Source organism: Pseudopodoces humilis, chromosome 31, assembly GCF_049639895.1.
Source record: "Pseudopodoces humilis isolate 2021_Gansu_Grassland_sample_001 chromosome 31, ASM4963989v1, whole genome shotgun sequence".
Classification (NCBI taxonomy): domain Eukaryota; kingdom Metazoa; phylum Chordata; class Aves; order Passeriformes; family Paridae; genus Pseudopodoces; species Pseudopodoces humilis.
Window position 1 is genome coordinate 472,813 of NC_142230.1, and position 27,855 is coordinate 500,667.

At 53.0% G+C, this 27,855-nt stretch overlaps 3 protein-coding genes across 5 annotated transcripts; all 3 read left to right on the forward strand.

The window, feature by feature from the left end:
• The first annotated feature begins 1,111 nt into the window (after positions 1–1,111).
• Positions 1,112–8,269, forward strand: LOC106628771 (natural killer cell receptor 2B4-like). The gene is made up of 9 exons (XM_088068503.1): positions 1,112–1,184; positions 3,211–3,576; positions 4,237–4,542; positions 5,565–5,675; positions 6,636–6,712; positions 6,935–7,000; positions 7,105–7,173; positions 7,908–7,967; positions 8,057–8,269. Exons 1-9 carry the CDS (start codon positions 1,112–1,114, stop codon positions 8,156–8,158), a joined length of 1,230 nt encoding a protein of 409 aa, XP_087924629.1. The 3' UTR covers positions 8,159–8,269.
• A 1,970-nt stretch (positions 8,270–10,239) lies between these two features.
• Positions 10,240–17,231, forward strand: LOC102106017 (SLAM family member 8). Its single transcript, XM_014261906.2, has 4 exons — positions 10,240–10,613; positions 11,985–12,305; positions 13,882–14,136; positions 16,887–17,231. Exons 1-4 carry the CDS (start codon positions 10,565–10,567, stop codon positions 16,967–16,969), a joined length of 708 nt encoding a protein of 235 aa, XP_014117381.2. The 5' UTR covers positions 10,240–10,564; the 3' UTR covers positions 16,970–17,231.
• A 1,044-nt stretch (positions 17,232–18,275) lies between these two features.
• On the forward strand, positions 18,276–27,385 carry LOC102105834 (signaling lymphocytic activation molecule). Of its 3 annotated transcripts, none has more exons than XM_088068512.1 (8): positions 18,276–18,759; positions 18,867–19,263; positions 20,749–21,069; positions 21,512–21,793; positions 23,492–23,599; positions 24,914–24,999; positions 25,720–25,839; positions 25,924–27,385. In XM_088068512.1, the coding sequence occupies exons 2-8, from the start codon at positions 19,212–19,214 to the stop codon at positions 25,966–25,968; spliced, it is 1,014 nt and encodes a 337-aa protein (XP_087924638.1). In that variant the 5' UTR covers positions 18,276–18,759; positions 18,867–19,211; the 3' UTR covers positions 25,969–27,385. The 3 variants fall into 3 exon arrangements, with proteins under 3 accessions (XP_087924638.1, XP_087924637.1, XP_087924639.1); XM_088068511.1 differs by having other exon boundaries at positions 19,030–19,263; XM_088068513.1 differs by lacking the exon at positions 18,276–18,759 and having other exon boundaries at positions 18,789–19,263.
• The last annotated feature ends 470 nt before the right edge of the window (positions 27,386–27,855 follow it).

Here is a 27,855-nt window from a genome sequence, read left to right on the forward strand (position 1 = left end):
TCCCGGGATGGGGTTCAGGCATCCCGGGATGGGGTTCAGGCATCCCGGGATGGGGTTTGGGCGCTTCCCGGTTCCCCCTTTCCCGCAGGGATTTGGGATCCCGGGATGGGTTCGGGCGCTTCCCGGTTCCCCCTTTCCCGCAGGGATTTGGGATCCCGGGATGGGGTTCAGGGATCCCGGGATGGGGTTCGGGGACCCCCCCCGGCCGCTCGCGGTCTCCTGCTGCCACCTCCCGGTCTCTCGCTTTGAATTCCTTGGATTTTCCCTCCCTGGCGGCTCGGGAATGCGGGATGGGGGAGATGAGAGGGGAAAATCCCATAAAAATCGCCCGTCTGGGAAGTCGGGGAGGTTTTGGGGTGGGAACGGGAATTTTTGGGGGCTGGAATGACGAGGATTTTGGTGCTGGAACGGGAATTTTTGGGGCTGGAACGAGGGGGATTTTTGGGAGCTGGAACTGGAATTTTGGTATTGGAATGAGGGGGATTTGGGGCTGGAACTGGAATTTTTTGAGGCTGGAAAGAGGAGGATTTTGGGGTTGGAGCGGGAATTTTGGGGCTGGAATGAGGGGGATTTTGGGGCTGGAACGGGAATTTTGGAGCTGGAACGGGAATTTTGGGGACTGAAAGAGGAATTTTGGAGCTGGAACGGGAATTTTGGAGCCGGAAAACCCATTTTTGGCGCTCGCCTATCCCCTAAAACCCCCATCCTTCTGCTGGAGTCTCCGAGCTGAGGACCCCAGAACCCGCCAGCCACAAAAATGAAAACAAAACCCCCCCCAAAAAATAAAACCCCACCCCAAATTCACCCCCTCCAAATTTGGGGGGCCGAGAGCGGCGCGTCCCTGTCCCCTCCGCCAGAGGGGTGGCCTGGGGGGTGACGCCGACCAGGAGGAGGAGGAGGAGGAGGAGGAGGAGGAAGGAGGGGAGGAAGTCCCCGGCGGGCACTCGCCAGCCCCGAGGGGTCCCCGCACCTTCCGCGGCTGCTGGGGGGGGGTCCCCGCGCGATGTCCCCACCCGGGGGTCGCCGCTGTCCCCCCGCCTTGTCCCCACCCGGGGGTCGCCGCTGTCCCCCCGCGATGTCCCCACCCGGGGGTCGCCGCTGTCCCCGCGCGATGTCCCCACCCGGGGGTCGCCGCTGTCCCCCCGCTCTGCTGGCCCTGCTGCTGGCCCTGGCCCCCAGCCCAGGTGAGGAGGGGTCGCTCTGGGATGGACGGGAAGGATTGCGGGAATTCCAGGGAAATTCAGGAGTTTTGAGGGGTGAAGGAAGGGGTCGAGCGCGGATTTTTTTGGGGGGGGGGATTTTCCGCCGTTCTCTCACCTCGCTCTTGCCCCGGGGAAGGTCGAACCCGGCCGGGCCCTGACGCGGGGCCGGTTCCCCTTCCCGGCTGTGGAACTGGGCTGAAAGTCGCGACTTCCCTGTCCCGACACTTCCCGAAACCCCACAGCTGTGACCTTTCCCCGCTTTCCCAACTCAAATCCCTCTGCTGAACCGCTTTTCCCAGGATTTTGGGGAAAATTCCCAGGATTTGGTGGTCGTGGGTATTTTTTTTTTCCCCCTAAAAAACAGCGATTTTGGGGGCGTGGGGAACGGGAACAGCGGGATTCGGGAGATGGACGGGACCTGGAGCATCTCCCAAAATATTTCCCGGCCGCACCTTGCCGGGGGTTCGGCGTCGGGTTTATTTTTTTCCCTGAGAACTCCGGGATTTGCAGAATCCCGGGATTTTTGAGGTTGGCCGACCCCCACCTGGTCACCCAGAATTCCAGGAATTCCTCGGACACCTCCAGGGATGGGGATCCAACCCTCCCTGAGCCCTCTCCGAGACCTTTTTTCCCTTTTCCAAGAGGAATTTTCCCAAATTTCCCACCCTGAGCCTCCCCCGGCCCAGCTCGAGGCCGTTCCCTCTTGTCCCGGCCCCGTTCCCTGAGCTCAGATCCCAAATCCCCGCCGGAAAATCCCAAAATTCCCCCTGGATCCCCCTTTTCTCCGGGCTGAGCTCCCCCCCAACACCTCCCAGGCAGCAGGAAAAGAAAATTCCCGCGTCCTGCAGGGAATTTTGGGTGGGAAAAGCCAAATAATCCCCTCTCCCACTCCTCCAGGGAAGGATTTCCCACTTTTCCCTGCTCCAGCCTCTGGAATTCCCGAATTTCCCGAGCCTCGGGGTGTCCCCACACCAAGACAAACCTCGGGAGCCGCAGCCGGTGGAAATTTTGGAGTTCCCAGAGCGAACCCGGCGGCTCTGGATGTGCCCCAGGGAGGAATTTCCTGCTGGAAAACCCCCCCGGGATGGGTGGGATTTGGGAATTTGGGGGGATTGAGCTGTTGAGGGGCCCCCCGGAGCTGCCCTGACCACACGGAGCCGCAGGAAGCGGCCTCGGCCCTCCGGATGTTCCGTGGGTTTTTATTTTGGGGGCCTTCGACATCCGGGGGCCGCTCCCGAGAAGAGAAACTCGGAGTTGAGAGAGAAAAGAAGGGGGCAGGGGGTGAAATTCCCTGGGATCGGGAGCTGGAGCGGTCTGGGATGGCGTGGAACCCCTGGAATGGGGAACGGGGGCTTGGACAGGCGGGGAAAATGGGAAAGGAGCGGAAATTTGGGGATGGAGATTGGGGAACAGGCACAGAACCAGTTTGGGATAATGGGGAGAGGGTGGAATTTTTGGGATGGGGATGGAGATCCAGCCCAGGCTGGTGTGGAGAGAGTGGAACCTCTGGAATTGGGAATTGGTGCTTGGACAGTCAGGGAAAATGGGAAAGGAGCGGAAATTTTGGGATGGAGATTGGGGAACAGGCACAGAACCAGTTTGGGATATTGGGGAGAGGGTGGAATTTTTGGGATGAGGATGGAGAACCAGCCCAGGCTGGTGTGGAATTTTTGGGATGGGGATGGAGAACCAGCCCAGGCTGGTGTGGAATTTTTGGGATGGGGATGGAGAACCAGCCCAGGCTGGTGTGGAATTTTTGGGATGGGGATGGAGAACCAGCCCAGGCTGGTGTGGAATTTTTGGGATGGGGATGGAGAACCAGCCCAGGCTGGTGTGGGATTTTTGGGATGAGGATGGAGAACCAGCCCAGGCTGGTGTGGGATTTTTGGGATGGGGAACAGGCACAGAACCAGTTTGGGAAAATGGGAAAGGAATGGAATTTTTGGGATGGAGATGGAGACCCAGCCCAGCCTCGGTGGCCCCAGCAGCTCCCGTGTCCCCTCCGCAGCCTCTCCTGGGCTCAGCCCCCGACGGAACTCCCCGGGATCCATCCCAGGATCCCCGGAATGCCGGGATCGAGCGGTGCCCGCCGGGGGATCGCTGTGCCTGGAGCTGGAGGAGCCCCCGTGGGAGTGGACAGAGCTCCAGTGGAGGGTGAAGATGGATTCGGGAGGGCGGGAGCGGATCCTGACGGCCTACAGGAACGGCCACGTCACGTATCCCAATGGATCCTTCCACGGCAGGGCGGAATTCCAGCTGGGAATTCTCTCCCTGTGCGTGTCCCCCGCGGCCGGAGGGGACAGCGGGACCTTCCTGGCCGAGTTCTGGAATTCCTCCAGGATCTTCAGGCGGTGCTTCCGGGTGGCCGTGTTGGGTGAGCGGCGGGTTCCGTCTGTCCCCCTGTCCCCGTGTCCGTCTGTCCCTGTGTCCGTCTGTCCCTGTGTCCGTCTGTCCCCCTGTCCCCGTGTCCATCTGTCCATCCATCCCTGTCCATCTGTCCATCCATCCCTGTCCCCGTGTCCCTCTATCCCTCTGTCCCCGTGTCCATCTGTCCATCCATCCTGTCCCTGTGTCCATCTGTCCCCGTGTCCCTCTGTCCCCGTGTCCATCTGTCCATCCATCCTGTCCCCGTGTCCATCTGTCCATCTGTCCCCGTGTCCATCTGTCCCCGTGTCCCTCTGTCCCCGTGTCCCTCTGTCCATCTGTCCCCGTGTCCATCTGTCCATCTGTCCCCGTGTCCATCTGTCCCTGTGTCCATCTGTCCCTCTGTCCCCGTGTCCATCTGTCCCCGTGTCCATCTGTCCATCTGTCCCTCTGTCCATCTGTCCCCGTGTCCCTCTGTCCCCGTGTCCATCTGTCCATCTGTCCCCGTGTCCATCTGTCCCTGTGTCCATCTGTCCCCGTGTCCATCTGTCCCCGTGTCCATCTGTCCCTGTGTCCATCTGTCCCCGTGTCCATCTGTCCCCGTGTCCATCTGTCCCCGTGTCCATCTGTCCCCGTGTCCATCTGTCCATCTGTCCCCGTGTCCCCGCAGATCCCATCCAGGAGCCGCGGTTGGAATCTCGGATCCTGGCTCGGGATCCGGGCTGGTGCCTCCTGTCCCTGCTCTGCTCCAGCCCCGGGAACGTCTCCTACAGCTGGGAATGTCCCGGCGAGCCCCCGGAACCCCCGGAATTCCCGGAATTATCCCCAAAATCCCCGGAATTATCCCCGGAATCCCTGGAATCCCCATCCCGCCTCACCCGGAGGGTCCCCGAGGACGCGGAACCCCAAATTTGCCTCTGCAACGTCAGCAACGCCGCGGGCTGGGGCGCGGCCAGAGCCCCCCTCACCTGCCCAGGTGAGCTCTTCCATGGAGTTCTGGAATTTTCCATGGGAATTGCGGGGATCCAGGAGGATTCCCGGTTTTACGGGGGGTTCTCGGGGGGGAAAAACGCGGTTTTACGGGAAAAAATGGTTTGGGTAGGTGTGAAAAATGTGATTTTTTTGGTTGGGTTTTTAAGGTGAAAGGGGAATTTTTGGGGTGTGTTCTGTGATAAATCGATATTTATTTTATAAGAATTATTATTTATTATTATTATAATGTTATTATATATTATAATTATTTAATTATATATTTATATATGTATCTATTTATATAATTATATAATTATATAGTTATATATTATTATACTATTATTATTATGATATTATTAAAATCCATTTGTATAAAATGCAAATAATAAAATAATATCAAATGTAAAATACGAAAGATAAAATGTAAAATAAAAATTATCAAATGCAAAAGATAAAAAAAGATAAAAGATAAAAGATAAAAGATAAAAGATAAAAGATAAAAGATAAAAGATAAAAGATAAAAGATGAAATGCAAATTCTAAAATAAAAAAATATAAAATGCAAATTCTAAAATATGAAATAGAAACTGCAAATTCTAAAGTATAAAATGCAAATTATAAAATATAAAATACATTTATATATTATATAAATGATAAAATATGTTATATATAAAATATATATTATATAAATATATTGTATCTATTATATCTTTGATATAAAATATATATTCGTTTACATAGATAAAAATGTCTATTTATACTTATTATTACTATTATTAATACTTATTTATTTATTATTATTAATTAAATCCCTAATTATTCCTATATAAACCCCAATATTTTTCATCTCTTTAACCCACAATTATCCATTAATTTTATTTACGATTTATAAATTTATAATTTATTTTATTTAAGGCCAAAAAAAAAAAAAAAAGAAAAAAGATCAATTTATAGATTTGGGGAATCCTGGGAATGGTTTCATCCCGGATTCCCAGCCCAGTTCCGGGATTCTGGGATTCTTTTCCAGGAATTCCCGGGAATTTCGGCCCCTGGATAGCGGCGGCCGTGGCCGTGGGGCTGATCCTGCTCCTGGCGGGCAGCGGCTGCTGCTGGAAGCGGAGCAAGAATTCCCGGGAAGGTGAGGCGGGAATGCCGGAGCAGGATCCGCTCTGGGGAGGGTCTGATCCCTGGAATGCCCAAAATCCGGGAATTACGACCTTTGGAACCACAAAATCTGGGATTTCCAGCCCTTGGAACCACAAAATCTGGGAATGCCGACCCTTGGAACCACAAAATCTGGGAATGCCGACCCTTGGAACCACAAAAATCTGGGAATTCCGGTCCTTGGAACCACAAAATCTGGGAATTCTGATCCTTGGAACCCCAAAAATCTGGGAATTCTGATCCTTGGAACCCCAAAATCTGGGAATTCTGATCCTTGGAACCCCAAAATCTGGGAATTCTGATCCCAAACTGATGCTTGGAACCACAGTTTGGGAGTTCTGAGCCCTGGAATGCCCAAAATCCGGGAATTCCGGTCCTAGGAATGCCCAAAATCTGGGAATTCTGGCCCTTGGAACCACAAAATCTGGGAATTCTGATCTTTGGAACCCCAAAATCTGGGAATTCTGATCTTTGGAACCCCAAAATTTGGGAATTCCGGTCCTTGGAACCCCAAAATCTGGGAATTCTGATCCCAAACTGATGCTTGGAACCACAGTTTGGGAGTTCTGAGCCCTGGAATGCCCAAAATCCGGGAATTCCGGTCCTAGGAATGCCCAAAATCTGAGAATTCTGGCCCTTGGAACCACAAAATCTGGGAATTCTGATCTTTGGAACCCCAAAATCTGGGAATTCTGATCCTTGGAACCACAAAATCTGGGAATTCTGACCCCAAACTGAACTCCGGAACCCCAAAACCTGGGAATTCTGACCCCAAACTGACCCCCGGAACCCCAAAACCTGGGAATTCTGGCCCCAAACTGACCCTTGCAACCACGAAATCTGGGAATTCTGACCCTTGGAACCCCAAAACCTGGGAATTCTGACCCCAAACTGACCCTTGGAACCCCAAAACCTGGGAATTCTGCTCCCACAGAGCCCCCCGGAGCCCCCCCGGAGCAGCCCCTGACCATCTACGCCGAGGTGGGAGAGAGGAAACCCCGCCAGGACCCCGTGAGTGCCGGGAATGCCCCTTCCCACCCAAAATCTGGGAATTCCGGCCTTGGAAACTCCCTGGGAGCTGGGGCTGACCCCCTGGTCACTCCACGTCCGGCCATCCCCAAACCTCGGGCGCTTCCGCGAGGAGATTCCTTCCCTTTTGGGAAAATCGGGATTGGATCCTTTGGAGCATTCCCAGATTTTTATTTTTTTTTCCCTCTTTTTGTGTTTTCCCAGGCTGGGAGCAGCGAGGCCGCCCGGGAAGGAGCCACCGTCTACGCCGTGGTCGCTCCCAGGACACTGGTGCGGCCATTCCCGCCGGATCCCGGGTTTTTTATCCCTTTCCCATCCCAAAATTCCCTCTTTTTTTATTGGCTCATCCCGATTTTTTCCTTCTTCCCTGGCAGGAGCATCCCAGGCACCAGGAGGAATCCGGGAATTTCACCGTTTACTCCACGGTCCAGTTTGGACGGAGGGTGAGGATCACCCGGAGCGACCCCGAGTTTTAGGGATGCCAAATTCCCAAAGTCTTAGGAATATCAAATCCCCAGATTTTTAGGAATCCCAAATTCCCAATTTTTAGGAATACCAAATTCCCGATTTTTAGGAATACCAAATCCCCAGATTTTTAGGAATATCGAATTCCCAAATTTTAGGGACACCAAATTCCCAATTATTAGGAATACCAAATCCCCGATTTTTAGGGATACCAAAATATTCCCAATACCAAAAATTCCCAATTTTTAGGGACACCAAATCCCCGATTTTTAGGAATCCCAAATTCCCAATTTTTAGGGACACCAAATCCCCAATTTTTAGGAATCCCAAATTCCCAATTTTTAGGGACACCAAATCCCCAAAGCTTTAGGGATACCAAAATATTCCCAATACCAAAAATTCCCAATTTTTAGGGACACCAAATCCCCGATTTTTAGGAATCCCAAATTCCCAATTTTTAGGGACACCAAATCCCCGATTTTTAGGAATCCCAAATTCCCAATTTTTAGGGACACCAAATCCCCAAAGTTTCAGGGATACCAAAATATTCCCAATACCAAAAATTCCCAAGTTTTAGGGACACCAAATCCCCGATTTTTAAGGGTAACAAATCCCCAATTTTTAGGGATACCAGATCCCCAAAATTTTGGGATCGCCGCCCCGCTTTTCCCACCCGGAATTTTCCTTTTCCCTCCCCTTTTTCCCCCCACAGCCTCCCTCCACCAAGAGGAAGAGGCTGGACCGAGCTTTGGTCTCCACCGCCTACTTGGAGGTAACGGGAAAATCCATCGGGGAATTTTTTTTGGCATCCAAAAAATTCCCGAAAAAGCTATTCCCAAACCCCACCCCTTTTCCTTGCAGGATAACGGGATTTTCAGGCTCTCGGGTTTCTCCAAAACCCCGGAATTCCCGTCCCTATGGAATTCTTCTCCCGGAAACTCCGGCGGCCGCCTGATGGAATAGGAAAAATCCAGAAATCCCATTTTTTTTCCCACCAAGATTCAACCTCCGGAGCGAAGATTTGGGGGTGGGGAAGTCTGGATGGGGATGGATTTGGGATTGGACAGATCGGGAATTCTGTGGGGTTTTTTTTTTTAGGGTTTGGAAAATTTGGGAATTTTCTTTTTTTTTTTTTTTTTTTTGGTGCGAATACAGCCGAATCCACCCCAAAATTCCCCACTGAAGGAAGAATTTTCCCTAAAATCCCCCTTAAGAGGAAGAGTTTTCCCTAAAATCCCCCCCCAAAATCCCCAATAAAGGAGAACAGTTTTCCCTAAAATCCCCCCCAAATTCCCCCCAAAAAATCCCCAATAAAGGGGAAGAATTTTCCCTAAAATCCCCCTTAGGAGGAAGAACTTTCCCCAAATTCCCTCCCCAAAACAAAGAATTTCCCCTAAAATCCCCCTCAAGTGGAAAAATTTCCCTAAAATCCCCCTTAAGAGGAAGAATTTTCCCTAAAATCCCCCCAAAGTGGAAAAATTTCCCCTAAAATCCTCCTTAAGAGGAAGAATTTTCCCCAAATTCCCTCCCCAAAATGAAAAATTTCCCCTAAAATTCCCCCTAAGAGGAAAAAATTCCCCTAAAATCCCCCTTGAGAAGAAAAATTTCCCCTAAAATCCCCCCTAAGAGGAAGAATTTTCCCAAAAACCTCCAATAAGGGGGAAGAATTTCCCCTAAAACTTTCCCTAATTTCCCTAAAAAAATTTCCCCCCAAACCCCCTTAGGAGGAAGAATTTTCCCCAAATTCCCTCCCCCAAAACGAAGATTTTCCCCTAAAATCCCCCCAAATAACAAAACCCCCCCCCCCAAAAACCCCTCCTCCAGCACCGCCCTCATTTCCCACCAACCCCCCTCATTAGCATAACCCAATTAATCCCCGGAATTAATGAACCCCGGCTGGGTTGAAGTGGGTCAGGGCCCAGCGGGGGGCTCGGGGGTCCCTTTGTCCCCCCGGCCGTGGGAAGACTCCGGCGGCCGCTTCGGGACCCCCGGGACAAAAGATCTGTCCTGGCGGGAAAGAATTCCAGCCGGGAATTCTGGATTCGCCTCTCGGGAGGCGTCTGGAGAGGAGAATTCCAGGATTGTTTGGGGTTGGAGAGGAGAATTCCCAGATTGTTTGGGGTTGGAGGGGAGAATTCCAGGATTGTTTGGGGTTGGAGAGGAGAATTCCAGGATTGTTTGGGGTTGGAGAGGAGAATTCCCGGATTGTTTGGGGTTGGAGAGGAGAATTCCCGGATTGTTTGGGGTTGGAGAGAGAATTCCAGGAGTGTTTGGGGTTGGAGAGGAGAATTCCCAGTGTTTGGGGTTGGAGGGGAGAATTCCAGGAGTGTTTGGGGTTGGAGAGGAGAATTCCCGGAGTGTTTGGGGCTGGAGAGGAGAATTCCAGGATTGTTTGGGGTTGGAGCGGAGAATTCCAGGATTGTTTGGGGTTGGAGAGGAGAATTCCAGGATTGTTTGGGGTTGGAGAGGAGAATTCCAGGAGTGTTTGGGGTTGGAGAGGAGAATTCCCGGATTGTTTGGGGTTGGAGAGGAGAATTCCCGGAGTGTTTGGGGTTGGAGAGGAGAATTCCAGGATTGTTGGTCATCAGGTGGGCTTTGGGGTCACTTTGGTGACCCTTTGTGGTCAGTGTCCCATGGGGTGGGATGGCTTTGGGGTCAGTGTCCTGCTGGTCATCAGGACAGCTTTGGGGTCACTCTGGTGACCTTTGGGGTCAGTGTCCTGCTGGTCATCAGGACAGCTTTGGGGTCACTCTGGTGACCTTTGGGGTCAGTGTCCTGCTGGTCAGCAGGGTGGCTTTGGGGTCACTCTGGTGACCCAGGTGTGGGGTCAGTGCCCCACTGACCATTGGGACAGCTTTGGGGTCACTCCGGTGACCCTTGTGGTCAGTGTCCCATGGGGTGGGACAGCTTTGGGGTCACTCCAGTGGGGATTTGGGGGATCCATGGGGGTGCCCCCGCCAGGCTGTGACACCCTTGTGACATTGTCACATTGTCACACACCCAAAAACCGCGGTTTCGAGCTCAAAAAAGAAACAGGAACCGTCGGCCTTCCCCATCACGTGGTGTCTCCTGCTCGCCTTCCAAACCCCCCCAGGCTTTCGGGGGGGTCCCAAACTGGATTTTGGGGGTCCAAGACTGGATTTTGGGGGTCCCAGCCTGGATTTTGGGGGTCCAAGACTGGATTTTGGGGTCCAAGAGTGGATTTTGAGGGTCCCAGCCTGGATTTTGGGTGTTCAAGACTGGATTTTGGGGGTCCTAGCCTGGATTTTGGGGTCCCAGCCTGGATTTTGGGGGTCCCAGCCTGGATTTTGGGGTCCAAGACTGGATTTTGGGGTCCAAGACTGGATTTTGGGGGTCCCACCCACCGAGATGGCGCCGGGGTCGACACCGAGCTTCTTCCTCCTCCTCGTGGCCCGAGGTACGGGGCTGGGGCGGGGGGACGTGGGTTTGGGGACATTGGGGTGTCCCCTGGTGTCACCACGGGGGGTGGGGATGGGCTGAGCCAGGTGGAGTCCCAAAAAAACGCAAAAATAATTAAAATAATTAATTCCTGAGAAATTCGGGGCGGGAAAATTTGAAATCCTCGTCCCGCCCCTCCAGGGCTCCGGAGGCAGCGGAGTCGAGTTTTCGTCTTTAATATCGCGCTTTCATCTTTAATATCGCATTTTCCACCTTTAATATCTCATTTTCATTTTTAATATCGCATTTTCCACCTTTAATATCGCATTTTCCACCTTTAATATCGCATTTTCCACCTTTAATATCTCATTTTCATTTTTAATATCGCATTTTCCACCTTTAATATCGCATTTTCCACCTTTAATATCGCATTTTCCACCTTTAATATCTCATTTTCATTTTTAATATCGCATTTTCCACCTTTAATATCGCATTTTCATCTTTAATATCGCATTTTCCACCTTTAATATCTCATTTTCATCTTTAATATCGCATTTTCCACCTTTAATATCGCATTTTCCACCTTTAATATCTCATTTTCATTTTTAATATCGCATTTTCCACCTTTAATATCGCATTTTCACCTTTAATATCGCATTTTCATCTTTAATATCGCCCTTTAATTGTTAATATCGCATTTTCATTTTTAATATCTCATTTTCATCTTTAATATCGCATTTTCCACCTTTAATATCGCATTTTCATTTTTAATATCGCATTTTCCACCTTTAATATCATGGTTTCACCTTTAATATCGCTCTTTAATTTTTAATATCGTGTTTTCATCTTTAATATAGAGTTTTAATCTTTAATATCGCTCTTTAACCTTTAATATCGTGTTTTAGCCTTTAATATCACATTTTAATCTTTGATATCATGTTTTAACCTTTAATATCACTTTTTAATCTTTTATATTGCACTTTAACCTTTAATATGACATTTTAATCTTTAATATCACATTTTAACCTTTAATATCACATTTTAACCTTTAATATCACATTTCAACCTTTAATATCACATTTTCAACCTTTAATATCACATTTTCAACCTTTAATATCACATTTTAACCTTTAATATCACATTTCAACCTTTAATATCACATTTTCAACCTTTAATATCACGTTTTCAACCTTTAATATCACATTTTAACCTTTAATATCACATTTTAACCTTTAATATCACATTTTCAACCTTTAATATCACATTTTCAACCTTTAACATCGCGCTTTAAACGCTCCTGGAATTCCGAGCGGGACGAGACCCGGGAAAAGCGGAGCCACCCAGCGACACCACCGCGATTTTTTGGGGTGTTTCTGGTGTTTTTTGGCAGCCTGGGCGCAGGAAGCCGCACCCCTGGAGGTGACGGGCGCCGTGGGGGGCGCGGCGTTCCTGAGCCCCCGCGGGCCCCAAAATCCCTCGGATTATTCCCAAATCCACTGGCGCTGGGAGAACCGGGTGAGAATCGCCGGCTGGAAACGGGGGGAGGAGCCCGGGTACCCCCAGAGCCGCTTCCGGGGGCGTCTGGAGCTCCTGGGCAACCACACCCTAAAACTGGGCCACCTGAGGCGCGGGGACAGCGGCGAGTTCCAGCTGTACCGGGAGGATGACGCGGGCAAGGAGAGCGTGGAGGAGTTCCTGCTGAAGGTCTACGGTGAGTTCGGGGATGGTCCTGGAGCGCCAGGAGGACTTTGTGATGTCCTGGGGATGGTCCTGGAGCGCCAGGAGGACTTTGTGACGTCCTGGGGATGGTCCTGGAGATCCAGGAGGACTTTGAGATGTCCTGGGAATGGTCCTGGAGCGCCAGGAGGACTTTGAGATGTCCTGGGGATGGTCCTGGAGATCCAGGAGGACTTTGTGATGTCCTGGGAATGGTCCTGGAGCGCCAGGAGGACTTTGTGATGTCCTGGGGATGGTCCTGGAGATCCAGGAGGACTTTGTGATGTCCTGGGGATGGTCCTGGAGATCCAGGAGGACTTTGTGACGTCCTGGGGATGGTCCTGGAGCGCCAGGAGGACTTTGTGACGTCCTGGGGATGGTCCTGGAGATCCAGGAGGACTTTGAGATGTCCTGGGAATGGTCCTGGAGCGCCAGGAGGACTTTGAGATGTCCTGGGGATGGTCCTGGAGATCCAGGAGGACTTTGTGATGTCCTGGGAATGGTCCTGGAGATCCAGGAGGACTTTGAGATGTCCTGGGAATGGTCCTGGAGCGCCAGGAGGACTTTGTGACGTCCTGGGAATGGTCCTGGAGCTCCAGGAGGACTTTGTGACGTCCTGGGAATGGTCCTGGAGATCCAGGAGGACTTTGAGATGTCCTGGGGATGGTCCTGGAGCGCCAGGAGGACTTTGTGACGTCCTGGGGATGGTCCTGGAGCGCCAGGAGGACTTTGTGACGTCCTGGGGATGGTCCTGGAGCGCCAGGAGGACTTTGTGACGTCCTGGGGATGGTCCTGGAGCGCCAGGAGGACTTTGTGACGTCCTGGGGATGGTCCTGGAGCGCCAGGAGGACTTTGTGACGTCCTGGGGATGGTCCTGGAGCGCCAGGAGGACTTTGTGACGTCCTGGGGATGGTCCTGGAGATCCAGGAGGACTTTGTGATGTCCTGGGGATGGTCCTGGAGCTCCTGGGAATTGTCCCAGAGTTCCTGGAGGACTTTCTGATGTCCTGGGGATGGTCCTGGAGCGCCAGGAGGACTTTGTGATGTCCTGGGAATTGTCCTGGAGATCCAGGACGATGTTGAGATGTCCTGAGAATTGTCCCAGAGCTCCAGGAGGACTTTGTGACATCCTGGGGATGGTCCCAGAGCTCCTGGGAATTGTCCTGGAGATCCAGGAGGACTTTGTGACGTCCTGGGAATTGTCCCAGAGCTCCAGGAGGATGCTGAGATGTCCTTGGGGATTGTCCTGGAGCTCCACAGATGGATTGGAGATGTTGAGATGTCCTGGGAATTGTCCCAGATCTCCAGAGGGTTGTCCCAGAGCTCCAGAGGGTTGTCCCAGATCTCCAGGGGGTTGTCCCAGATCTCCAGGGGGTTGTCCCAGATCTCCAGGGGGTTGTCCCAGATCTCCAGAGGGTTGTCCCAGAGCTCCAGAGGGTTGTCCCAGATCTCCAGGGGGTTGTCCCAGATCTCCAGGGGGTTGTCTCAGATCTCCAGGGGGTTGTCCCAGAGCTCCTGGGGGTTGTCCCAGAGCTCCATGAGGACTTTGTGACCTCCTGACCTCTCCCACAGACCTGGTCCCCAAGCCCCACGTGACGGCCACCCCCGCCGGCGACCCCGGTCAGGGCAAGGTCACCCTGAGGTGCTCCGTGGACCTCCAGGGGGTCACCTACGAGTGGATCCCACCCCAGAGGCTCCTGGTGGAGGACGGCCCCGTCCTGAGCGTCTCCTTCAGCCCCGAGGGAGAAACCTTCACCTGCAAGGTCAGCAACGCCGTGTCCTCCAACAACGCCTCGCTGACCTTCCGGCAGCCCTGCGGCTGGACAGGTACGGACACGGCCGGACACGGCCGGACACAGCCGGACACGGCTCCGGACACGGCCGGACACGGCCGGACACGGCTGGACACAGCCGGACACGGCTCCGGACACAGCCGGACACGGCTGGACATGGCTGGACATGGCTGGACATGGCTGGACACAGCCGGGCACGGCTGGACATGGCTGGACACGGCCGGGCACGGCTGGACATGGCCGGACACTGCTGGACATGGCCGGACACGGCTGGACACAGCCAGACATGGTCAGACACAGCCGGACATAGCTGGACATGGTCAGACACGGCTGGACACAGCCGGACACTGCTGGACATGGCTGGACACAGCCGGACACTGCTGGACATGGCCGGACACGGCTGGACATGGCCGGACACGGCTGGACATTGCTTGACACAGCCAGACATGGTCAGACACAGCCGGACATAGCTGGACATGGCCGGACACGGCCGGACATGGCTGGACACAGCTCCGGACACGGCCGGACATGGCTGGACACAGCTGGACAGGGCCAGACATGGCCAGACACGGCCAGACATGGTCAGACACAGCTGGACACAGCTGGACACAGCCAGACATGGCCGGACATGGCTCTGGACACAGCTGGACAGGGCCAGGACATGGCCAGACACGGCCAGACATGGTCAGACACAGCTGGACACAGCTGGACACAGCCAGACATGGCCGGACATGGCTCTGGACACAGCCGGACACGGCCGGACATGGCTCTGGACACAGCCAGACACGGCTGGACACGGCTGGACATGGCTCTGGGCACAGCTGGACATGGCTGGACATGGCTCTGGACACAGCTGGACATGGCTGGACATGGCTCTGGACACAGCCGGACACGGCCGGACATGGCTCTGGACACAGCCGGACACGGCTCTGGGGGGTTTTTAGCCCCCGGCGAGTTTTTAGCTACAAATAAGGCAAAAACGAGAGCTCGAGAGGCGTTTCCTGCCCTTTGTTTCCTGTTCTGCAGCAAATTCAGATCCCAATCGGGGCGGAGGGGACGAATTCGGCCTCCTCCGGATCTGGGGGTGAGGTGGAAAAATTCAGAGCCAAAAAACAGGGGAGAAATGACAAAATTCAGCCCAAAAATCAGGGGAGAAATGACAAAATTCAGCCCAAAAATCAGGGGAGAAATGACAAAATTCAGAGCCAAAAATCAGGGGAGAAAAGACAAAATTCAGCCCAAAAATCAGGGGAGAAATTACAAAATTCAGAGCCAAAACCAGGGGAGAAAAGACAAAATTCAGCCCAAAAATCAGGGGAGAAATGACAAAATTCAGAGCCAAAAATCAGGGGAGAAAAGACAAAATTCAGCCCAAAAATCAGGGCCAAAAACAGGGGAGAAATGACAAAATTCAGCCCAAAAATCAGGGGAGAAATGACAAAATTCAGAGCCAAAAATCAGGGGAGAAATGACAAAATTCAGAGCCAAAAATCAGGGGGGAAAGCGACAAAATTCAAACTCAAAATTAGGGGAAAAAGTGATAAAATTCAAACCCAAAATCAGGTGACAAAGTGATAAAATTCGAGCCCTGCCTTTGGAATGTCCCCAGAGTGACTTTGGAGGGGGCGGATTTGGGGATTTTCGGAGCAATCCCGGGAATTATTTGGGTTGGGAAAGCCCACGGGGTCATCCGGAATTCCAGGAATTCCTGGGAAGCCTCCAGGGATGGCCAGACCTCCCTGAGCCCGTTTTTGGGAGGAATTCTCCCAAATTTCCCAGCCTGGGACGTCTGGAGGCCGTTCCTTTATCCCGATTTTGGGATCCACCCCAAAATTTGGCTCTTGTGGCGTCGGAGCCTCCCTGAACCCCTAAAATTGACCCCAGAGAGGCTCAGGAAGTCCCAAAACCCCAAAAATGAACCCATGGGGGGTATCAGAGGGTCCCCAAACCCCCAAAATCCATCTGGGAGAGGTCCCAGTGCCGCCCGGAATGATCCCGATTCCCTGGGAGCCGATCCCGATTCCCTGGGAGCCGATCCCGATTCCCTGGGAGCCGATCCCGATTCCCTGGGAGCCGATCCTGATTCCTTGGGAGCCGATCCCGATTCCCTGGGAGCCGATCCCGATTCCCTGGGAGCCGATCCCGATTCCCTGGGAGCCGATCCCGATTCCTTGGGAGCCGATCCTGATTCCCTGGGAGCCAATCCCGATTCCCTGGGAGCAAATCCCAATTCCTGGGGTGGATCCCAATTCCCTGGGAGCCGATCCCAATTCCCTGGGAGCCGATCCCGATTCCCGGGGTGGATCCCAATTCCCTGGGAGCAGATCCCGATTCCCTGGGAGCCGATCCCAATTCCCTGGGAGCCGATCCCGATTCCCGGGGTGGATCCCGATTCCCTGGGAGCCGATCCTGATTCCCTGGGAGCCGATCCCGATTCCCTGGGAGCAGATCCCGATTCCCTGGGGGTGGATCCCAATTCCCTGGGAGCCGATCCCGATCCCCTGGGAGCCGATCCCGATTCCCTGGGAGCAGATCCCGATTCCCGGGGTGGATCCCAATTCCCTGGGAGCCGATCCCGATTCCCTGGGAGCAGATCCCGATTCCCGGGGTGGATCCCAATTCCCTGGGAGCCGATCCCGATTCCCTGGGAGCCGATCCCGATTCCCTGGGAGCAGATCCCGATTCCCGGGGTGGATCCCAGGGGTGGCGGGATCCCTTTTCCTCTCCGCTCCGGGGAGGGATTTGGGATCATCCCACAACTCCTGGATCTCCCTGTGCTTCCAGATGGATCCTCATCCCTCACCTGCGCCACGCCCAGCCTGGGAAACCTCCTCCTCCTCCTCCTCCTCTTCCTCCTCCTGGCTTGAGGACACCGGGGAGAAGATCCCCAAAAAATCCTCCGGAGTGGCCGGCATCGTCCGATTCCTGGTTAATTCGGAAATCCTCATCCCAAAATCCACACCCAGACCCCGCTCCGAGCCTTTCCTGGCTTTTCCCGGAATTTTGGGGGGTCCTCCTTGGGTTTTTGGGAGGCGGCGCCTTTGGTTTTCCCCGCGAGGGAGGGTTTGGGGTCGGTCTCTGCTTTCCCAAGTGTTTGTTTGAACATTAAACTCCATCCTGAAAACCATATTTATTTTCCCCTGGATTTTTCTGTCTTTCCCTGGATTTTCCCTGGATTTTCCCTGGACTTTTCCTGAACTTTTCCTGAATTTTTCCTGAACTTTTCCTGATTTTTTTTTTTCCAGAATTTTCCTGAAATTTTCCTGATTTTTTTCTGAATTTTTCCCAGATTTTCCCTGAATTTTTCCCAAATTTTTCTCGAATTTTTCCTGCACTTTTTGCTGAATTTTTCCTGAACTTTTCCTGAACTTTTCCTGAACTTTTCCTGAATTTTTCATGCACTTTCCCTGAATTTTTCCTGAATTTTCCTGAAATTTTCCTGATTTTTTTCTGAATTTTTCCCGGATTTTCCCCGAATTTTCCCTGAATTTTTCTCAATTTTTTCCCAAATTTCCCCCGAATTTTCCCCGAATTTTTCCCCAGATTTTCCCTGAATTTTTCCTGCACTTTTCCTGAATTTTTTTCTGAATTTTTTCTGAAATTTTCCTGGGGTTTTCTGGGTTTTTCACTGATTTTCCCGGATTTTTCCGGATTTTTCCCTGGGCTGGGGCTTCCCACGGCTCAGGGATTGGGGAGGGGGGATAAGATGGAAAAAGCTCCGAGACGTTCCCCCCTTTTTTTGGGGATAAAATTCCCTCCTTTTTCTTCCAGGGCAGGACCCGGCTCCGGAGGGTGGGACAGGCGGGAAGAAATCTTGGGAATGATGGAAAACTCTGGGAAAGTTTGGGACGCTTCCAGCTCCACCAACCCAACCCCCAAAAAAATCCCAAAAATGCCCCCAAACACCCCAAAACCAACTTTGCCACCCCAAAATCGTTCCAAGATTCCCATTCCAGAAGTTTCCAGGAGGAACCGCTGCTGGTTTCTCCTGGATTAATTCATCCCGCTCTTCCCCATCCGTATTTTTTTTTTTTCCTGGAAAAATCTGATTTTTGGGAAATTACGGTTTTGGGGTTTTTTTTTTTTAATCTCATCAGGTTCTTTCTGAGCAGGAAGGAGGAGCTTCACAGGATGTTCCGGGTGGGTTTTTTTGGGTGGTTTTGGGGTTTTTTTCGCAGTTCAAAAATCATTTCCCGGCAGCAAAAACCTGGTGGAAAACTCCGAGCTTGGAAAACAGCGGGAATGTGAATCCTGGGATTCCCTGGGCTTGGATTTGGGGTAAAATCCTGGGATTTTTCCATCCCTGGAGGTGCCCAAGGAAGGAGAAGGTGGGAATTGGCCAAAACGTGAATCCTGGAGCTCTTCTCCAGCCTCGGGGATCCTGGAATTCCGGCTCCACGCCCTGAAAATCGGGAAAATCGGGAATTTGGAGAAAGGAAAAGGCAAAAAAACCCCCTCGGATTTCAAAGCTCCTCCACTAAAACCCGTCAAGATTTTCCAGCAGCAGATCCACAACCGGATTTTTCCCTGTCTTTCCACCAGGAAAAACCTTCCCCATCCCCAAATTCACCCAAATTCACCCAAATCCACCCAAATCCACCCAAATCCACCCAAATTCACCCAAATTCACCCAGAACGAGGATTTGGCTTCTCCCAGGTGAGTTTTTGGGGACCTCCCATCCTTTTCCTCCTCGCTGCGGATCCCGCGGAGCTCCAAGCTGGGATATTCCCGGGAAATTTGGGGTTTTCCCAACTTTTTTTTAGGGGGGATGAAGCAACTTTTGGGATGCGGGATCGCTTTGAAACTTTCACCTTCCCGGAGAGCTGGAAAAATCCAGGAATTTTTTCCCCTGGACCAACCCAAGGACCCTCAACGGGACGAGGAAATCCCGCCAGGAAAACCAAATCCATTTCCTTCCCTCCGCAGCTTTTTGGGGCGCGGATCCCCCCTGCGCTTTGAATAATTTCCGGCACGGAGAGAATAAAAAAAGCCAAGATTTGACTCGTTCGGCCCCAAAAACAAAACGAAACAGGAAATGAGAGGCCCAGGGGTGAAGATCTTCCCGTCACCACCTGCTCCGAGCCCCGGAGCGGCTCCGTGATCCCGGGATGGGCTCCGGCGTTTGGCTCCGGCTGCTCCTCGCCCTCGGAGCTCTTTGGGGTGCGTTGGTTTTTTCCCTTCCGAATTCTTTTGGGTGGTTTTTCGTGGATTTTGGGGGCGGATCTGAAGGGGTTTTGGGTTTTTTTTGGGGGTGGAGGCGCTCCGGGGGTGGGATGTGAGGAGAATCCCGAAAACTCTCCCGAGAGGGAAGACGGGACTCGAAAACGATGGAAGGAATTCCGCTGGAAAAGTGAAGGATTTGGGCAAATCTCGGCGGGGTTTTGAGAGCTCTGAGGGATTAATTCCGTGCCAGAGGGGTTTGGGATGTTCCAGGGGAAGATTCCCGGGTGGATTGGCTCAAATCCCTGGGCCGGGAGGTGCTTCCCAAGGAATAAAACCATGGAATGCTTTGGCTTGGGAGTTCCTTGAGGATGGGCGGCTTCCAACCCTTCGCCATGGGACAACTTCCATGAAAATGGGGCCGATCCCTGTTTTTGGAGGGGTCTGGAGAGCCAAAACTCCTTCCAAAGAGAATCCTTTGGATTTGGGGGTCTTTCCTTTGGATTTGGGGGCTTTCCTTTGGATTTGGGATCTCTCCCCTGGATCTGGGATCCCTCCCCTGGATCTGGGATCCCTCCCCTGGATTTGGGATCTCTCCCCTTGATTTGGGATCTCTCCCCCAGATCTGGGATCTCTCTCCTGGATCTGGAAGTTTCTCCCTTGGATCTGGGATCTCTCCCCTGGATCTGGGATCTCTCCCCTGGATCTGGGATCTCTCCCCTGGATCTGGGATCTCTCTCCTGGATCTGGGATCTCTTCCCTGGATCTGGGATCTCTCTCCTGGATTTGGGACCTCTCCCCTGGATCTGGGATCTCTCTCCTGGATCTGGGATCTCTCCCCTGGATCTGGGATCTCTCTCCTGGATCTGGGATCTCTTCCCTGGATCTGGGATCTCTTCCCTGGATCTGGGATCTCTCTCCTGGATTTGGGACCTCTCCCCTGGATCTGGGATCTCTCTCGTGGATCTGGGATCTCTCCCCTGGATCTGGGATCTCTCTCCTGGATCTGGGATCTCTCTCCTGGATCTGGGATCTCTTCCCTGGATCTGGGATCTCTCCCCTGGATCTGGGATCTCTCTCGTGGATCTGGGATCTCTTCCCTGGATCTGGGATCTCTCCCCTGGATCTGGGATATCTCCCTTGGATCTGGGATCTCTTCCCTGGATCTGGGATCTCTCCCCTGGATCTGGGATCTCTCCCCTGGATCTGGGATCTCTCTCCTGGATCTGGGATCTCTCCCCTGGATCTGGAAGTTTCTCTCCTGGATCTGGGATCTCTCTCCTGGATCTGGGATCTCTTCCCTGGATCTGGGATCTGTCCCCTGGATCTGGGATCTCTCCCCTGGATCTGGAAGTTTCTCCCTTGGATCTGGGATCCTGTGGCTCACCGGGCCGGATCCACCGTCCCGATCCCAGAGGATTCCTTTGGGATGGGGACGAGGGCGATCCCCGCCATCCCCAACCCTTCTCCCTCCCCTTTCCCCAGGGATCGGAGCCCGGGAAACGGTGCTGGGAACTTTGGGAGAGGCGACCTTCCTGCGGATCCCCCGCCAGCTCCAGGAGCGCACCCAGGAATTCGGGGAAGCCTCCTGGAAAAAACTGACGGAGGAGCTGCAGAGGAAGAAATTCCTGCTGAAGATTTCCGGCGGGAACTACACGGAGTTCGAGCCGGGCCGGGTGAGCTTCCACCGCCGGGATTTTTCCCTGGAAATCCTCAACACCAGCCGGGATGACCGCCGGCTCTACGAGTACAGCGTCAGCAACGGGCAGGAGGAGGAGATCTGGCAGATCCAGCTGGAAGTGTTCGGTAAAAAAAAAATTCCCCTGGGATTCACCGGGATGGACGATCCCCGTTTTTTTTCCGGGATGTTCCTGGTCTTTTTCCTGGATGATTCCTGGATGATTTTGGGAGCAGGTCCTGGATGATTTTGGGAGCAGGTCTTGGGAGAAGGGGGTGGGAAATGCTTTGGTGTCCAAAAAAATCCAGGAATTTCCATTTCTCCCTTTTTTCCAGAGCTGGAGGCTGATCCAAACTTTTTGCTGGAATTTCCCGGCTTCTTGTTGGATTTTCCCAGCCTTTCCCTGGAATTTCCTGGATGTTCCTGGATTTTTTTTTTTTTTTTTTTTTTTTTTTGCTGGGCATTCTCAGCTTTTTGGGAGCAGCTCTGGGATGTGGGTGGCGACCACGGAGGCGGAAAACTCCCCATTCCGCGTCCCCCAAATCCTGGAATTCCCGTCCTTTCCCCCAGAGCCGGTGGCCCATCCCAGCATCCGGATCCTCCGCCGGGAATTGTCCAACGGCAGCTGCTCCCTGGAGCTCCGCTGCACCTCGGAGAGGGGGGATGAGGTTTCCTACAGCTGGGAGAGCCGGGACAACGGCACCGGGGGGATCTGCTCCGGGAACGGCAGCTTCCTGAACCTCTCCTATTCCCTGCGGAACGCCGGCTTCGGATGCGTCTGCACCGCCAGGAATCCCGTCAGCAGCCGGGACGCCGCCTTCGACTCTTCCCGGTGTGGCTTCGAGCAGCGGGGTAGGTCCTGGAATCCCGGAACCCTGGAATCCTGGAACCCCAGAATCCTGGAACCCCAGAATCCTGGAATCCCAGAATTCCAGAACCCCAGAATTCCAGAACTCCAAAATCCTGGAATTCCAGAATTCCAGAACCCCAGAATTCCAGAACCCCAGAATCCTGGAATCCCAGAATCTTGGAACCCCAAAATCCTGGAATCCCAGAACCCCAGAATCCTGGAACCCCAGAATTCCAGAACCCCAGAACCCCGGAATCCTGGAATTCCAGAACCCCAGAATCCCAGACCCCCAGAATCCTGGAATCCTGGAATTCCAGAACCCCAGAATCCAAGAACCTCAGAATTCCAGAATCCCAGAATTCCAGAGCCCCGGAATCCCAGGATTGTGGGGTGGGAAGGGAGCTCTGGAGATGTCCCAGGGCTGTCAAGGAAGGGTGGGAATTTTGACGGATTTGGGTGGGAATTTGACGGATTTGGGTGGAAATTTGACGGATTTGGGTGGAAATTTGACAGATTTGGGTGGAAATTTGACGGATTTGGGTGGGAATTCCAACAATTTTGAGATATTTCCATGGATTAATGGGATCCCCCTCCAGATGAGAGGTTTTTATGGATATTGGAGATACTTCTATGGATATCCGAGATATTTCTGTCCCTCAGGCCCCCTTAAAGCCACCAGGGAGATTTTTAGGGGTTTTTTTCTGACCCCAAATCCAGCCCCCGGTGGGTTTTTAGCCCCCGGCGAATTTTTAGCTGCAAATAAGGCAAAAAAGAGAGCTCGGAGAGGCGTTTCCTGCCCTTTGGTTTCCTGTTCTGCAGCAAATCAACCCCAAACCTGGTGACAGAGGTGGCAAATTCAGCCTCCTCCAGATCTGGTGACGAAGAGGCAAAAATCAGACCCAAAAACAGGGGAAGAAGTGACAAAAATCAGCCCCAAAATCAGGGGGGAAAGTGACGAAAATCAGACCCAAAACCAGGGGAAGAAGTGATGAAAATCAACCCCAAAATCAGGGGACAAAGTGACAAAAATCACCCTCAAAATTAGGGGACAAAGCGACAAAAATCAGATCCAAAAACAGGGGACAAAGTGACAAAATTCAACCCCAAAATCAGGGGGAAAAGTGACGAAAATCAGACCCAAAACCAGGGGAAAAACTGACAAAATTCAACCCCAAAAACAGGGGGAAAAGTGACAAAAAATCAGCCCCAAAATCAGGGGAAAAAGTGACAGAAAACAGCCCCAAAATCAGGTGACAAAATCAGATGACAGAGGTGACAAAAATCAGCCCCAAAATCAGGTGACAAAGTGAGGGGAATCAGCCCCAAAATCAGGGGGAAAAGTGGCAAAAATCAGCCCCAAAATCGGGTGACAAAGTGACAAAAAATCAGCCCCAAAATCGGGTGACAAAGTGAGGGAAATCAGCCCCAAAATCAAGTGACAGGTGACAAAAATCAGCCCCAAAATCAGGGGACAAAATTCAACCCCACAATCGGCCCCAAAATCAGGGGAAAAGTGACAAAATTCAACCCCAAAATCAGGTGACAAAATCAGGGGACAAAGTGACAAAATTCAGCCCCAAAGTCAGGGGGAAAAGGGAAAAGTGACAAAATTCAACCCCACGATCAGGTGACAAAGTGACAAAATCAGGTGCCCGAAGGTGACCCGGGGCCACCTCCCGTGTGTCCCCTGCCTGTCCCAGGTGTCCCCGGGCTGCGGCCGGAGCTCCTGGCGCCGCTGCTGGCGCTCGCTGCCGTCGCCATCGTCACCGCCGCCGTTGTCACCTTCAGGGCCACCCGCCCGGCCAAACGTGAGTTCGGATTCCCCAAATCCCAAATTCCTGGGAAAGAATTCCGAGGTGGTGGAGGTCGAGGTGTGACCGGTGGTCACTAGGTGTCTGGTGGTCACTCGGTGTCCGGTGGTCACTCGGTGTCCGGTGGTTGCTCAGTGTCTGGTGGTCGCTCAGTGTCTGGTGGTCACTCGGTGTCCGGTGGTCACTCGATGTCCAGTGGTCACTAGGTGTCTGGTGGTCACTCAATGTCCAGTGGTCACCCGATGTCCGGTGGTTGCTCAGTGTCTGGTGGTCGCTCAGTGTCTGGTGGTCACCCGATGTCCGGTGGTCACTCGATGTCCGGTGGTTGCTCAGTGTCCGGTGGTCGCTCAGTGTCTGGTGGTCACTCGGTGTCCGGTGGTCACTCGATGTCCAGTGGTCACTAGGTGTCTGGTGGTCACCCGATGTCCGGTGGTCACTCGGTGTCCGGTGGTCACCCGATGTCCGGTGGTCACTCGGTGTCTGGTGGTCACCCGATGTCCGGTGGTCACTCGATGTCCGGTGGTCACTCAATGTCCGGTGGTCACTCAATGTCCGGTGGTCACTCGATGTCCGGTGGTTCTCCAGGGGTGGAAAATGTGATTTTTTTTTATCCAAGTGTTAAAGGCAGGGGGGTGGAAATGGCTTTAAAAAAAAAAAAACGTTTTTAGGGAAAAAAAAAAAAAAAAAAAAAAAAAAAAATTTAAAAACGTGGATGGGATTTGGGATTTCCCAGGGATTCTTTTCCCATGGGATGGGTGTCCATGACCACCTCCCACCATCCCGATGGGAATTGGATCATCCCAACCCAAAAACTGGAGAGAGCAGCTTCTCCTCCCGATTTCTGGTGGAGACCAAACCCCAGAAATGACCCCAAAGGAGCCGGAAATCCTCCGGAAATCCTTGGGAATCTCATCCCGAGATGTGGCTGGAATTGGGATCTTTTTGGGATCCTCCCCCAGCTCATCCCTGATGAGTTTCTCGGAGGGGAAATCCCGAAAGGAGAATTCCTGAGGGAGCTGGGGAGGGGCTCAGCCTGGAGAAAAGGGGGGGGATCCAGGCGGAATTCCGGGATCTTCCGGAGGGATTTGGGGATCTGGAATGGGGCCTCGAGCCGTGCCGGGTCGGGAAATCCGGGAAAATCCCTCCGGGAAAGGCATGGGAAGGAGCTCGGGGAGGTTCGGAGCATCCCTGGAAGTGTCCGAGGAATTCCTGGGGATTCCTCGGGAATGGACAAGAGGGGGCGGGGCTCGATGGCCTTGGAATTCTCTTCCCGCCGGGATGATCCCAGGATTCTGTGACCCTTCCCAAAAGGTGACCGGGACCCCCCCCAGGACACTCCGGACCCGTCTCCGGCCGCTCCGGACAGCGCCGGGGCCACCATCTACGCCCAGGTGCAGGTGGGAGAAACAGGGAAAACGGGAAAATCTGGGGGGAAAAACGGGGAAAAATGGGGTGAGAAAGCGGCGGGGGGAAAGGGTGAAGAAAAGTGGGAAAAAGGGAAAGAGGGAGGAAAAGATGGAAAGGGGGAAAAGGAGGGAGAAAGGAGGAAAAAGGGAGGAAAAAGGGAAAAAAATGGAGAAAAAGGGGGAAAAAAGGGGGATAAGGGAGGAAAAAGGGGAAAAAATGGAGAAAAAAGGGGGAAAAAAGGGGGATAAGGGAGGAAAAAGGGGAAAAAATGGAGAAAAAGGGAAAAAGGGGGATAAGGGAGGAAAAAGGGAAAAAAATGGAGAAAAGGGGAAAAAGGGGGATAAGGGAGGAAAAAGGGAAAAAAATGGAGAAAAGGGGAAAAAGGGGGATAAGGGAGGAAAAAGGGAAAAGGAGGAAAAGAGCAAAAAAGGGAGGAAAGGAGGAAAATAAGGAAAAGGGAAAAAGAGGGGGGGGAAAAAAAAAAGGGGGAAAAAGGGAGAGAGTGACGTCATGGCGATGTCACCCATCCCTGCTTCCCGGGAATTTGGGAATTTCGGGAATAAAGCCAGGCCACGCAACTTCCCAGACCCCCCCAGCGGGGCCAAACTCCGGGATTTTCCCCCTTTTCGGGCGCAAACCCGGCGGGGAAAGGCGGGAGCGGCCCCGTGGGGAGCCTCGTGTCGCTGCCCGGGGTTTGTCCCCTCCCTCAGAAGCCCAAAGGAACCGTCCCTGATGCCACCACCATCTACGCCGCGGCCACCGGGCCACCCCCCGGAGCCCCCCGGAGCCTCCCGGATGAGCCCCCGCGGGGACCGCCCCCGCTGTCCCAGGTAAGGGGGGGATCGTCCCCAACCCCGCCCTCGGGGGCACCCCCCGCTCCAATTTGGTCCCCCAAAATTTGCGTCCCCTCCAAGGAGCCCACCACGGTTTACGCCAGCGTGACTCTGCCGGTGGCCTGAGCCTCTCCAGGAATCCCGGGGGATCCCGTTGGATTTGATTCCCATCGGGAATCCCTGAGCGGCCCCAGAGGGGATCTGGGGGGGGGGAAATCCGCCCGGCGGAGCGGCGTGGGGCGGTGGAGCGAGGGCTGGAACCTTCCCCGGCCGCGGCTGAGGAATTCCAGCGGGATCCCGGAGCGGTGGAGAAGGGAGAGAGGCTCGGGATGCGCCTCTGGAGCTGGGAATGACGGAAATTCCCGACGGGAATGCTCATTCCCACACCTGTGGCCCCCGGGGAACGGTGACTCCCGCCTCGGATTTGGACTCCGACCTCATCCCTGCGGAATTTCACGCCGGGATCTCATCCCTGATTTCCCAAGGGAGCCCGCGGGGGCTTCAGAGAGGAAAAACGAGAAGTGGTTTTAATTCCTGAGCTCTGGAATGGGCGGGAAAATCCCAAATCCGCCGGATTTTGCCCCAAGGAGGGAGGAATTTCTGCGACCCCTCTCTGTGGGAGAAGCCAATCCCACCGAACTTTCCCATTCCCATCCTTTCCCGCGGATTTTGGGGGATTTTTTAATCCGAGCTCGTGGATTGCGGCGGAGGGAAAGGAAAATAAACTCGGAATTCCATAAAATCTTTTGGGATTGGATCCTGGAGGAGTTTCCCAGGCTGGACTGGGATTTGGGGGAAGAGAAACCGAAGTTTTAACAGGTCAGGCTCATCCTGGTGGCTCGAAATTGGCGGAAAAACCCCAAATTCCATCAGGGAGGAGCCCTGGAAGTGCCCAAGGATTCTCCATCCCTCATCCATGTCCCAGAAGGAGGCGACACCACGAGGGATGCAAAAATCCTGGAATTTTGAAATGCCCCGGGTGGGGAAGAGTACAACTCCTGCAGAGACACCCCGAAATCCCGCCTTGGAATTCCCAAAAATCCCACCTTGGAATTCCCAAAAATCCCACCTTGGAATTCCCGAATTCCCACCTTGGAATTCCCGAATTCCCTCATCCTCCCCAGCAGCAGGATCGGGACTTTCGGGGAGGAATATCCAACCCTAAAATGCATTTTCCAACCCCAAAATCTCCCTCCTTCCAGCCCCAAATTTCTCTTCCTTACAGCCCCCAAAATTCTCCTCATTTCCTGACTCGAAATCCTTCTCATTCCAACCCCGAATCCTCCTCATTCCTGACCCAAAATTCTCCTCGTTTGAGCCCCAAAATCCTCTTCATTCCAACCCCAAAATCCTCCTCATTCCAGCCCCCAAAATCCTCCTCATTCCTGACCCCAAATCCTCCTCATTCCAACCCTAAAATTCCCATTCCAGCCCCCAAAATCCTCCTCATTCCTGACCCCAAATCCTCCTCATTCCCAACCCAAAATCCTCCTCATTCCAACCCCAAATCCTCCTCATTCCAGCCCCAAAATTCCCTCCCCATCCCCCAAAATTCCCATTCCAGCCCCAAAAATTCCCTTTCCAGCCCCAAATTCCTCATTCCAGCCCCAAAATTCCCATTCCCCAGCCCCCAAAATTCCCATTCCAGCCCCAAAAATTCCCTTTCCAGCCCCAAAATTCCCATTTCCAGCCCCCAAAATTCCCATTCCAGCCCCCAAAATTCCCATTCCAGCCCCCAAAATTCCCTTTCCAGCCCCCAAAATTCCCTTTCCATCCCCCAAAATTCCCTTTCCAGCCCCCAAAATTCCCATTCCAGCCCCCAAAAATCCCATTCCCGCCCCCCAAATTCCCATTCCATCCCCCAAAATTCCCATTCCAGCCCCCAAAATTCCCATTCCAGCCCCCAAAATTCCCATTCCAGCCCCCAAAATTCCCTTTCCAGCCCCAAAATTCCCATTCCAGCCCCCAAAATTCCCTTTCCAGCCCCAAAATTCCCATTCCAGCCCCCAAAAT